This window comes from Chelonoidis abingdonii, chromosome 26 (genome assembly GCF_003597395.2).
Source record: "Chelonoidis abingdonii isolate Lonesome George chromosome 26, CheloAbing_2.0, whole genome shotgun sequence".
Classification (NCBI taxonomy): domain Eukaryota; kingdom Metazoa; phylum Chordata; order Testudines; family Testudinidae; genus Chelonoidis; species Chelonoidis abingdonii.
In genome coordinates, this window is record NC_133794.1 from 5,060,499 (window position 1) to 5,074,250 (window position 13,752).

A 13,752-nucleotide genomic window follows, 5' to 3' on the forward strand; every position below is an offset into this window, starting at 1 on the left:
CCCCCAGCTCCGGCTCCGCCGGCTCCCCCACCGGGGGGCCCTCCGGAGGGCGGGGGCCCGGCCGGGCTATAGTCCGACATGGCGGCGGCTGAGGCCGGCGAGAGACGCTGAGGAGGCGGCGGCGGCGAGGGCTCAACGCGGGAACCAGGCCGAGCTCTCCACACACCCCCGCAAAGCACGGTGGGATCGGGGGGCGGGGACTCCGCCGATATCCCCGCCCCCCGCGAGGCTCGAAGGCCAGTCACACAAGCGGATCTCTCTGACTGACAACGACATACAGCCAATCCCGATAAGGAAGGAGCCGGTTTACTTGACTGGCCTATTAAAGGCTAGGAGGCGGGTGTTAAAACTGAGTGACAGAGAACTTATCCAATCGAAAGGGAAAGGTCCCTGAGTTTGCTCTATTATTGGAGGACAAAAGGCAACAGCCATATTGATTGATACGAGATTAAGCCAATCAGAGATGAAATGTAGCTCGTTTTTGGACTCCCATTGGAGAAGATTAAGGATGGGCTGATATTATAATTGATTGACATTTTTACAGACCAATAAAAAACGGCAAATGCCCAAGCCCGGTCTATCCGGCGCACCTATCGAAGGATGAAAAGGCAGGAGTGAATTTCATTGACAGGCATTTGAGCCATTCACAGGGAAGGGATTCTACACGCTACTTCCTTATTGGAAGGAGCAATGCACGGCGGTTCTTATTAATGAGTGACACGTACGTAAACCAATCAAAAACGTAGAGTGACCAAAGTAGCTCCTTATTGGTGGGTGAATGGGGAGGTGGGTCTAATTTTGATTGATAGGTAGATAAGGCAATAAAAAGTAACATAATCCCATGTACCTCGCTATTGGAGGATGAGCCAACGAGTCCAGAGTTTGGTTGGTTCATATTCTGTCAATCATCCATCTTCTCTCTGCCTATTTGGAAAACCATTGGTTAATGTGTACATCAAGGTGGGGCGATAGGTGATGGACAGGACTCTGGACCTATAGAAGGAAAGGAATCATTTGTTAGCCCAATGGCCTTGGGCACGCAAGACAGGTGGGACTTTGAAGGGAATGAAGTGGAAATTGATTGAAGCTCTGGGAAGATTGACAGCTATATCGACCAATCATATTGAAAGAGAGTCAGGCTTTACCGTCTTCTATGATGGTAAACAAGTTAGAGAGCTCCTTCCTAAGTGAAGTATTTTGCATTTGTCCTATTGAATTTCATCATATTTACCTCAGGCCATTTCTCCAGTTTGAATTTTAATCCTATCCTCCAAAGCACTTGCAACTCCTCCCAGCTTGGTATCGTCCGCAAACTTTATCAGTGTCCTCTCTATGCCATTATATAAATCGTCTATGAGGATATTGACCAGAACTGGACCCAGAACCAAACCCTGCGGGATCCCACTCGTTATGCCTTTCCAGCATGACTGTGAACCACTGATAACTACTCTCTGGGAACAATTTTCCAACCGGTTCTGCACCCACCTTATAGTAGCTCCATCTAGGTTGTATTTCCCTAGTTTGTTTATGAGAAGGTCACACAAGACACTATCAAAAGCCTTACTAAAGTCATGATATACCACATCTACCACTTCCCCCCTAACCACAAGGCTTGCTACCCTGTCAAAGAAAGCTATCAGGTTGGTGTGACATTATTTGTTCTTGAGAAATCCATGCTGTCTGTTATATATACCACCTTATTATCTTCTACGTGTTTGCAAATTGATTGCTCAATTATTTGCTCCATTATCTTTCCTGGTACAGAATATAAGCTGACTGGTCTGTAATTCCCCGGGTTGTCCTTATTTCCCTTTTTATAGATGGGCACTAGATTTGCCCTTTTTCCAGTCTTCTGGAATCTCTCCCATCTTCCATGACTTCTCAAAGATAATCGCTAATGGCTCAGATATCTCTTCAGTCAGCTCCTTGAGTATTCTAGGATGCATTTCATCAGACCCTGGTGATTTGAAGACATCTAACTTGTCTAAGTAATTTTTGACTTGTTCTTTCCCTATTTTAGACTCTGATCCTACCTCATTTTCACTGGCACTCACTATGTTAGACGTGCAATCGCCACCAACCTTCTTGGTGAAAACGGAAGCAAAGATGTCATTAAGCACCTCTGCCATTTCCACATTTTCTGTTATTGTCTTTCCCCGCTCATCGAGTAACAGGCCTACTGTGTCCTTGGTCTTCCTGTTGCTTCTAATGTACTTGTAGAATGTTTTCTTGTTTCCTTTTATGTCCCTAGCTAGTTTGAGCTCGTTTTGTGCCTTGGCTTTTCTAATTTTGTCCCTACATACTTGTGTTATGTGTTATATTCATCCTTTGTAATTTGACCGAGTTTCCACTTTTTGTAGGACTCTTTTTTGAGTTTCAGATCATTGAAGATCTCCTGGTTAAGCCAGGTTGGTCTCTTGCCATACTTCCTATCTTTCCTATGCAGGAGGGTAGTTTGCTCTTGTGCCCTTAATAAAGTCTCTCTGAAAAATTGCCAACTGTCTTCAATTGTTTTTCCCCTTAGACTTGCTTCCCATGGGATTTGACCTCTGACCTCATGGTTGTCATTTCCGCCCCCCGCCCCCGGCTGTACCTCTGCCCTCTATAGTTGTCACTCCCCCACCTGAGGCCATGACCTCTCACCTCATGATTGTTGGCACTCCCCAACCTCTGCCCCAAAGAAAGGCACAATAATGCTCTGCTCTGTTGGGGGTTTCTAGCCCTTCTTCCTAGACACAGGCCCTGGGGTGTGTTAGTCACTGGTTGGGCTTTTGATGGTTGGGCTTATGGCTTGTTTGCATTTGGTTTTGAAGAAGGGTCAGTGACCTGATGAGAGGGGTATTCGCTTTCTGTAACTGTACCTATGTCAGAACCAGAAGTGATGGGCTGGATGCAGGAGTCTTTCGGGGCAGGTCTCTGGCCTGCATTATACAGGAGGTCAGACTAGATAACTGCAATGGTCCCTTCTGGCCTTAAAGTCTATGAATCTCCGGAGCCCTAGGCTGGGTCTGTGCTAGAGACCTCTGCTGGCATAGCTGTGTCAGTCAGCAGTGGGAAGAGGTGGGACCTCTGATTGGCAGTTGTGTTCACAGGAGCACCTAGTGTAGACGCAGTTATACCAGCAAAACTGCTCTTTGGAATAAACGGTACCACTTTGCCAGCATAGCTGTGTCCGCCCTAGGAGCGCTTTGCCATATAGTATATTGATATTTCTAATGTGACGTAGCCCTGGTCCTGTGCCTTAAGCCCAACATCCTCCATTCTCTCTCCTTTTCTCTTCAGTGATCTGAAAGTGGCTATCCCTTTCTCAGTCCTTTCCAGGCCCTGGAGAAAAGACACCTGCATTTTTTAATTAAAACCTGATATTTACTCAGACAGGTAAGCAAGCAATTGATCGGTATTTTAGGAAGATGAGACACATTTAAAAACACAGAGACCCTAGCAATCAGTCTCCCCATGTTTATTATCTCGGTTTAAATGGTATCTTCCCCCCCGGGGATGGAGAATAATAAATATATAAATAGTTCAGGACATTTGTCACTAATAAGCGCGCATGTGTAGAGTGGTTTCCATATTCAAAGCTCTGGAGAAACTTTGATCCTTTATATTGATATGGCTCCCAGGATTTTCTGTTCTGTAACTATGGAGCTTGAAAACTGGGCAAATGAATGGTCTTGCTCCTAGTCAGTGGCAAAGTCCCAGTGACAGCTGTGGGGCAGGATCGTTAGTGCTTGGTACTATTTCAGCTTTGCTGTAATGTAGTGTGGTGTGTGTCCCCGCCCCTGGCCCTGATGCAACACAATTCCAAGTGTTTGGGAAGTCCTCCTGCCGTGTTTCCTCAAATGTTGTCATCCCAGTTTAACGTACAGCATTAAGGAGACCATCATAGCTGCTAGCTGCAGTGGGAGAGAAAAAAATATAGACGGAATGACTAAAATTCTTAAGGATGACATCAAAAATGTTCCAACCTTGGTGCCTAAAGACTGTCATCTAAACTCATGATTATTGTTACATACATTTTTGGTACTTCTAGATACCAAAGACATAGGAACAGGTGGGAAAGAGGTCCTGGAGGCCAAATCTAGGCTGTTAGGTAAGAGATTGAAGTCCGGGACCTCCATGGTAGCATGCTCTGAAATGCTTCCAGTTCTATGTGCAGGGCCAATTAGACATTCAGAATGAATGAATGAGACAATGGTGTTCAGAGGAGAGATTTAGGTTTATTAGGAACTGGGGAACCTTTTGGGGCAGGATGATTCTATACAGAAGGATAGGCTCCCCCTAAACCAAAATGGAACCAGGTTGCTGGCATGTAAAATTAACAAGGTTGTATAGGAGTTTTTAAACTAAGGTCTGGGGGAAAGCTGATAGGTGCAGAGAAAGGAGCACCTGGTTCAGATGGAGACATGCCTCAGGGTAGTATTTGTTAAAGGGGATACGATGTATCCTAGTAAAGAGGCGAGGCTAGAACTTGATAAAGTACAGGTAGGAACTGAAGAGAAACAGTCAAATGAAAAAATCCCATTCAGTTACCTCACATGAAGGCAGACAACGAAATACTGACAAATGTTATAAGTGCTTGTATAGAAATGCAAGAAGTCTAAGATGGCTGAACTTGAGGGCCTGGTAGTAAATGTTGATATTGATAGAACAGGCATCACAGACACTTGGTGGAATGATGACAATCAATGGGATATCGCAATGCCAGGGTACAGAATATATAGGAATGACAGAATAGGGTGCACTTGGAGGAAGTGGCAGTATATGTGAAAGAAAGCACAGAGTCAAGTATAGTAAAAATCTTAAATGAATCAAACACAATTGTGCTTGTATAAGAGCATAGCTGTAGGAATATACTACTGCTCACCGGATCAAAATGGTGCTAGTTGTTATGAAATGCTCAGGGAGATTAGAGTGGGTACAAAAACAGAAACCACAATAAAAATGAGGGATTTCAATTATCCCCGTATTGACTGGGAACATGTCACCTCTGGATGGGATGCAGAGAGAGAAGTTTTAGACATCATTAACGACTACTTCTTGGAGCAGCTTGTCCCGGAACCCACAAGGGGAGAGGCAATTCTTGATTCAGTCCTGAGTTGCGCACAGGATCTGGTCCAAGAGGTGAATACAGTTAAACCATTTGGTAATAGCAGCCAAAATGTAATTAAATTGAACATCCTTATTAGGAGAAAATACCAAAGAAACCCACCACAGGAGCATTTAACTTCAGAAAGGGGGACTATGCAAAAATGAAGACGGTAGTTAAATTGGAAATTAAAAGGAACAATTGCAAGAGTGAAATGCCTGCTAGTTGCATGGAAACTTTTTAAAAACACCATAATAGAGGCTCAAACTAAATGTATCCCCCAAATAAAAAAAAGTAAGTGAAGCATTCAAGGAAGATAAGGCTGGTGCAGAGAAGCTAAGTGAATTCTTTGCATCAGTCTTCACTGCAGAGGATGTGAGGGAGATTCCCACACCTCAGCCATTCTTTTTAGGTGACAGATCTGAGGAACTGTCCCCGACTGAGGTGTCAGTAGAGGGGCTTTTGTAACAAATTGATACATCAAACAGTAATAAGTCACCAGGACCAGAGGGTATCACTCAAGAATTCTGAAGGAACTCAAATGCGCAGAACTACTAACTGTGGTATATAACATATATCACTTAAATTATCTTCTGCACCAGATGACTGGAGGATAGCTAATGTGACGCCAATGTTTAAATAAGGCTCCATAGGTGATCCTGGCAATTCCAGGCTGGTGAGCCTAACTTCGGTACCAGGCAAATTGGTTGAAACTACAGTAAAGAACAGAATTGTCAGACACATAGATTAACACAATTTGTTGGGGAAGAGTCAACACAGCCGTTATAAAGGGAAATCATGCCTCACCAATCTATTAGAATTCTTTGAGAGGTTCAACAAATGTGGACAAGGGTGATCCAGTGTACTCGGATTTCCAGAAAGCCTTTGAGTAGGTCCCTCCCCAAAGGCTCTTAAGCCAAGTAGGCAGTCATGAGATAAGAGGGAAGGTTCTCTCATGGATCAAAGAGATAGGAAACAAAGGGTAGGAATAAATGATCAGTTTTCACAGTGGAGAGAGGTAATTAGTGAGGTCCACCAAGGGTCTGTACTGGGACCTGTGCTGTTCATCATATCCAGAGCTGATCTGGAAAAAGAGATAAACAGTGACATGGCAAAGTTTGCAGATAATACAAATTTACTGAAGATAGTTAAGTCCAAAGCTTACTGCAAGGTGTTACAAAGGGATCTCAAAACTGGGTGGCTGGGGAACAAAATGGCAGATGAAAGTCAATGTTGATAAATGCAAAGTAATGCACCTTGGAAAACATCATCCCAACTCTACATATAAAATGATGGGGTCTAAATGAGCTGTTACCACTCAAGAGAGATCTTGGAGTCACTGTGGATAGTTCTCTGAAAACATCCACTCAATGTGCAGCAGAGTCAAAAAAGCAAACAGAATGTTGGGAATCATTAAGAAAGGGAGAGATAATAAGACAGAAAATATCATATTGCCTTTATGTAAATCCATGGGACGCCCACACCTTGAATGCTGGTGCAGTTCTGGTCACTCCAGCTCAAAAAAAGAGATATAGAATTGGAAAAAGTGCAGGCCAATGAAAATGATGTGGGGGAAGGAGCAGCTTCCGTATGAGGAGAGATTTTAAAGACTAGGACAGTTCAGCGTAGAAAAGAGACGACTAAGGGGGATCTGAGAGAGGTCTATAAAGTCATGACTGGGGTGGAGAAAGCGAATAAGGAGGTGGTATTTACTCATCACATAACACACGAACCAGGGGTCACCCAATGAAATGAAAAGGCAGCAGGTTTAAAAACAAGCAAAAGGAAGCAATTCTTCACATGACGTACAATCAACCTGTGGAACTCATTGCTGGGGGATACTGTGAAGGCCAAAAGTATAACTGGGTTGAGAAAAGAATGAGATAAGTTCCTGGAGGACAGGCCCATCAGTGGCTATTAGCCAAGGTAGTCAGGGATGCACCCAGTGCTCTGGGTGTCCCTAAACCTCTGACTGTCAGATGCTGGGACTGGACAACAGGCATTGGGTTGTTTGATGATTCCCTGTTCTGTTTATTCCCTCTGGGACACCTGGCATTGGCCACTGTCAGAAGACAGGACACTGGGCTAGATGGACCTTTGGTTTGACCCAGTCTGACTGTTCTTATGTTTATGTGTAACCTCCTAGTATCTAACTGAAGTCAGGGCCCCGCTGTGTCAGGTGCTGCACATATCCATGGTCGATCTGTGCACAGCTGGCTAATTGTGCCTCATCGGAGTACTGAAAAGTGAACACGTCCCTTTAAGACCAGGCTAACTGGGTTAAACTCACTTCCAGCAGGGCAGCTCCAGTGACAGCTCCACCAAGCAATAGGCTCTTCTCTTTGATCAGGGAAACCAGGTTATGGAAGCAGCCCTGAAGGGTGAAAAACACGGTGAGGTGTAGGCTGCTCTAAGAGCAATCAGAAACAAAAAGCAATGGCAGCCCATCCCCCGGTGGAATCCCACTGGCTTCAGCACACTTGCTGGGCAAACTTGTATCTTCCCTTCCCCACGGGGCGTGGAATTAGCCCCTGGGTGGCTGACTGGCCACCAGCCTATGGCTGTGCCTAAATCCATCGAGCTCAAAGCACTTGCCAAAAGATGTCTGTATACATTATCCCCCCACACTTTACAGAGAGGGAAACTGAGGCACGAGGGAGTGGCTTGCCCAAAGTCATGCTGCAGAAAGAGCCAACCCAGTGCCCTGCCCCCTAGGCCACAAGGCCTTCATTTAAGGGGTGTACAAGGTGCTTTCTGGTTTTGAATTTAGAGCACATGGGCACCGATCCGGCCATGAGATCCCTGTGGGTGCAGGGAGACGTCCAGGCAGCATTCGCTGCAAGATCAGGTTGCTGATCACTCCCCCTACATGCTCCCTTGCTCCCTCCGACTCCAACAGACCCAGGCTAGGTTTTTAACAGCACTCTTCCCACAGTTTCCTTTTCAACCCCCAAGCTGAGCCGCGACCTCCTGGTTGATGACCACGCTGCTGACGTTGTGTCCGTTGCATGCGGAGCTCATTGGATCTTTGCAGCAGCTTTTGGGATAAGTCAGATTGGTCCGTATTTGAAAGGCAGAGCCAGAAAAGTCTGTGTAGTTATGAACCCCGCAGCAGTTCAGCTAGGAACGACACACAACAGGGTTTGTTAAAGGCCAGGGTCTCGAACGTTTAATTTTTCCTTCCTACCTCCCTTTCCTGCTGTATCGCGATAGAATGTCCTCAATTCTAGGGCTGCCCAGAGGATTGAGGGGGCCTGGGGCAAAGCAATTTCGGGGGCCCCTTCCATAAAAAAAAGTTGCAATACTATAGAATACTATATTCTCGTGGGGGGCCCTGCGGGGCCAGGGGCAAATTGCCCCACTTGCCGCCCCTCCCCCCCCCCCGTGCGGCCCTGATCAATTCTCCTTTGCTCAAATGGTGATTTTACCAGAGGAGAAGTATGTTTAACCCTTCAGCTGATATCAAATGTCTGCATTGTAAACGCTGGGTGAAATTCTAAGGCCTGTGGTTGACAGATCAGACTAGATGAGCAAAATTGTCCCATCTTGTATTCTGGAGTGAGGTTTTTCCACCTTCTTCCGAAGTGTCAGAAATCAATCACAGCGGGAGATGGGACACCAGCCAAGACGGACCAGTGCTCTGGGCTGGTACAGAGACTCTTCTGTCTATCTGGCGAATCTCACTCACGTGCTCAGGGTCACCAGATTTGGGGTTGGGAAGAAACCTCAGCTCAGACTGACAGGGCTTTTTCACCTTCCTCCGCAATGTGGGGCGTCGGTCGCTACTGGGGTCCTGGGGCTTGTCTCACCTAAGCAGTTCCCTGCCATGGCAGGGGCTGCAGACACTGGTCACTTTTTGGTGGGCCCTATTCTCTGCCTGTGGCTCACAAGACATTTGTCTCTGAGGCTTACGCTGCTTTGATCTCACTAGTCACTGAGTGGCTTTGTGGCCTGTGCTGAACGGGAGCTCAGACTGGTGATCTCATCTGGCCTAAAACTTCTGGCCCCAAAAATCTACACAGCAGATCCTCAGCATGTGTGTATCGACTTGATTCCTTTGACCCCAGAGCAGCGCTGATTCACACGGAGGATCTGGCCTGGAAACTCACTAGATACTAGCGTTGAAGGGTGGGTGGGCGTGTGGTTAAGATACTGCTGCGGGATCCAGTTCCCAGCTGTGTTACAGAACCACTTGGGCACATCTGTGCATCTCTTTTCCTGATTGTAGGGTGGGTCTAAGACCAGTCTCCCTTTCGCCTGTCCTGCCTCTTTAGATTGTACCAGCTGGGCATCTGCTCCCAACCTCTCTGCTATGATCCCCATGGTACCGATGGGGAGCAGGTGCCCAGAGAGCCCAGGTGACTGGCCCCAAGTGACACAGGGAGTGCGTGGGAGAAACAGGAATTGAACCAGAATTTTCTGTCCTAACCTCTAGACTGTCCTTCCTCTCACACCACCTCGTCACAGCAGTGACTGTCACTGTGTATATGCAGCACCGGGCACACTGGGAGAGGCCTCTCGGAGCTACCGTAATACTTGGGAACAAATGTGTCGAGTCTTTTGACACAGGAGGCCTGGGGGGCGGAGGGTCCCGTACCTTCAGCATGAATGCGTTCCAGCCATAGGACACGATATCATCGTGTTTGTAGCCGCTGTAGTTCTTCTTCAAGGCAGTCAGCGATTTGTCTAGGACGATGCTGCGAGCCTTGAACGAGGGGAATGAAAAGGATCTAGAGCCAGCAAATATTTTCTCTTCAGATCCCAAAGTGTGGCTAAAGGTTTTCAGGGAGCGAGTCTCAGGTGGGGTAAATCAGAACTGCTCCACCGAGCGAAGAGGAGTGGAGCTGCTGGCCACCTGCTGAATAGCTAGCCCAGAGACAGCAATGCAGCCATGGGCCAGCCTCAGACTAGCCAGCTCACTTTGGCCCTAGTGTGGGCCCTGATCCTGCGCAGATTTACTCACGCGCTTAACCCGACCTGTATGGCTCCTGCAGTGGGTGGGTGTAAATGCAGCCCATGTGGGAATAAGGTGCAGGTACTGAACAGGTGGGGTAATTAGCCAGTGGATCAGATTCCCAAGGGTTAGGGCAGGACACCTTTCTAGAGGAGTCGCTCACTCAACTAAGTTACTGGTCTGGATACAGGAATAACTAGGTGAAATTTTCTGGACTGTGTTATGCTGGAGGTCGCACTAGATCATAACAATCCGTTTGAGCCTTAAACTCTGTGAATCTGTGCAGGGTCTGGGCCTTACCTTTGTGGATGTATATCCAGCCAAAGGAGAATCGATCATATTTAAATTTGCCTTTATAAACAATAAGAAAAAATGAGGTAGGAATAATTCTAAAGCAAAGAGGAACCGTCTAATCGGTTAAGCATGAGGAGTGGGCAGACTTCAGTTAAAGCTGTGAGTTGGTTTGGACGGACACAGCTGGTTCAAATGCAAGGGGGGAGGGGCGATTTCCTTTTTCTTTTATGTGCGACGACATTTTTTACAAAACAGTCAGAATTCCACCTGCGCTCAGAGTCCAGGTGATCAGCACTTGGAGGGGAAATTTTGTCAACATTTTTTTATTTGGCCACCAAAAATTCCAGATTTGGAAACTCTGGGCTTGTTCTATGGTGCAGTGCGATTAAAACAAGACGTCACTAGATGTTTAGGGTCCCACGGGACTCCTGGATTTTCCAAGGAACTCACAAAAGTTGGCCACTTAACTTCCCTTTCGAAATGTCTCCCTGTTTGGAAAAAGGACCCAATCCCAAGTGACTCTTCTTTGTAGGATCGGGGCCTGAAACTTTGCCAAGGAAAATGAGAATTTCCCACATCAGAAGGGAATTCTGGATACTCACGAACGACGTGAAAGCAAATACGACGACAGCTGCTGTGATTTCGGCGTTGAAGATGACCAGCATTATTAAGAAGTACTGTGAGAGAGGGGGGTGGGAGGAAATCGGAAGATCATGAGGGATTGCCAAGTGAGGCACAGGAGTCAAGTTTACACTACAATAAAAGGATTTAGCCCAGAGGGGCTGTGGCTGCCCAGATGAACAGGAGGTCAGGGGCTAGGGGGTCATGCCCACCCATAAGAGTCTTGACAGCTGCTGATTGAGAGGCTGTCTGCTAAACAAAGCATTCACGTGGGTAGAAAGCAGCGCACACACGGTCAGAGTCCCCCCAGAACAGAGAGGGCTGCAGACCACATGAGCTGCCAAAGGGTTTAAGTGGTGCGTGCATTGTCCCGCTCCCTCTGAACAGGCGTGAGTCTCACCCACTAAGGATGGAAAAGAACAGCTTGTGACTGCAAGGGAGACGGCTCTTTAGTTAAGGTATAAGCAGTGTCTAGGGCGAAGTAGGGGGTCAGCTCCCCAGCTGGGGTAAATCACGTGGCTGTGCCAGTGGGTGCATCGTACCGGCACGCTCTGGCTCCCCGCCTTCGCGGGCCGGGACTCCGCCCCAGCCGACAGCGGGTGTGTGCACTCACCGTCAGCAGGAGGCATCTGTTCTCATTCACTGCGCCCCAGCAGCCCATGAACCCCAGCACGACCACCACGCTGCCCACCACGATGCAGAAGTACCCGATGTGGGCAAAGTACACTGAGGTGGTGCCCAAGACCCTGACGAAGGAGGCGTTTCCCAGTTTAATCCACAGGCCCAATCCCACCATGGTGCAGCCGACAACCTGGGGAGAGAATAAACGTATACATGTGTGTGTGTGCGAACTAGTGCGTGCGTTGGACCTCCGGCTTGAGCGCTCCGGCCATGCCCCTGATTCGCCTAGGGCAGGGAATAGAGATGTCAGCCCTGTGCTGGAGGGGCATGAACATCACTGCGAGCCACCTCCTCTGTGTCGTTCCATGGCCAGTCCCTCCTCCCCACTCAGGTCTGCCCACCAAGAACTGAACAGAGGCTGCTGAGCATGACCCACGGTTCTGACCCGCCGTGGGGAGACGTGAACTTCGGGTGAAAGGCTACGTTATCTGAAGGCTGAGGGCCAGATCCCCCATTGATGTAAATCATTGTAGCTCCATCAGTGCCGACAGAGATCTACACTGGCTGAGAATCTAGCCCCCAAACTCTGGGGGAGGCAGCTGGGCACAGAACTGGCTGGTTTTATTCTTTGCTCTGCTCCTGACCTGCTGCGTGACCGTGAACAAGTTTCTTCCCTGCTCTGTGCCTCAGTTTCCCCTCCCACCCGGTGCCTGGCTAGGCCGTGAGCTCTTCAGGGCAGGACTGTCTCTCACTCTGAGTCTGTGCAGCCCCTGGCACCATGGGACCCTGGTGCCACCATAATACACCTAAATAAACGTGTATCTGAAAACACAGGCTTACAGAGACAACGGCGTTGAAGCAAATCATGACAGTCTTCAGAGTGGCATAGCCAGTGCACGAGGGAGCCATGGTGAAAACCGGTCAGCACGGCCGCTCGCAGAATGGGTTCTAGGTTGGAGAGACGGCAGAGAGATTTTCAGCTGGACTTGCTGCTGCAAACAGCTTCGTCTCAGATCCATTCCCACCTCGGTTTTAGGTTAAACCCACCAGCAACACAGCACATTGTTGGAGGCTTTTACTTATGATGGGGCAAATGCTTTTATTTTAAAGCTGGTGCTATGCAGGGAGGTTGGTCTAGTGGGTACTGGCGTGGGGGTCAGGAGATTGGACTTTGCTTCCTGGCTCTGATCCAGACCCCTCATGTGACTGCATCGTTCTGTGCCTCAGTTTCCCCATCTCTGGGCAGGGAGGGTAATAATCGTTTGTCGAGTTAGACTGGAAGCTCCTCGGGACAGGAACTGTCTGTAGCTGGCACAACAGGACCCTGATCTCAGTTGAGAGGGTCTGTGCAGCGCCTGGCACAGTGAGGCCCCAGTCAGCGCGTCCTATAAATAATGATCAGCGGTTGTGCTGAGAGTTATCACTGAGTTTGGGGGCACAGGGTCCCCGTGATGTGTGAGAATCCAGCCCCCCCCCCCCCGGGGAAGATTTCAGTACTCGACGATTGTCATGGCTTTACAGTGTCTGGGCTTTAGGAAGGAGAGTGCTCCTCCCCGCTTGCAGCCACCGTTAGCTTTAGCCCAGACTCCGCTGTGGGGGAAATTCACCCCACGTAGAAGGCTAGCAGGGGGCCGATGCCAGCACTTCTGTCTCCCTTCCCTGCATCAAGGGCTTCGCCTCCCACCCATGATCCAGGCTGGGGTGTCCAGGGGCTGGCAGCCCTCGTGGGTGGCGTGGCGTGGGTGCCACCCAGGCCTCGGGATTGAAACTCACAAGCCCAGAGCTGAGGGAGCGGCCAGCACGTTCGCTCAGAGCTGGTTCACGGGCCTGGAGCGTGAGTTTACTCACCCACGGGGCCTTGGGCTGGCTCTCCTGAGCCTCCTACCCTGGCTGGCCTGGCTCCTGGCCCTGCAATGTGCCCTGGGGATCACGTGTCCTTGGCCCGTTCCCCTGCGCTCCCGCTCGCCCTGCGCCTGCTGGGATTCCAACCGTCCCCCGATGGCTGTTGGAAGGGGCTGTGGTGGGGGTGGGAGGGAGATGGGGAGCAGACTCCATTGTGAAACAGCATCTGCCTCCTTCCTCCCTAGGGGCCAAACAGCGGGACTGTTATAGGGGCTGTGCCTTGGGACAGCTATAGGGGCATAGACTGGGACCGCTGTAGGGTGTCTATAGG

At 48.8% G+C, this 13,752-nt stretch overlaps 1 protein-coding gene across 1 annotated transcript; it reads right to left on the minus strand.

Annotated features, from left to right (window-relative positions):
• Positions 1-3,445: 3,445 nt before the first annotated feature.
• On the minus strand, positions 3,446-12,642 carry TSPAN16 (tetraspanin 16). The gene is made up of 7 exons (XM_032780382.2): positions 12,420-12,642; positions 11,572-11,769; positions 10,940-11,014; positions 9,687-9,794; positions 8,057-8,209; positions 7,380-7,463; positions 3,446-3,896 (listed from the first exon to the last, which is right to left on the minus strand). The coding sequence occupies exons 1-7, from the start codon at positions 12,486-12,488 to the stop codon at positions 3,849-3,851; spliced, it is 735 nt and encodes a 244-aa protein (XP_032636273.1). The 5' UTR covers positions 12,489-12,642; the 3' UTR covers positions 3,446-3,848.
• Between the last annotated feature and the right edge of the window lie 1,110 nt (positions 12,643-13,752).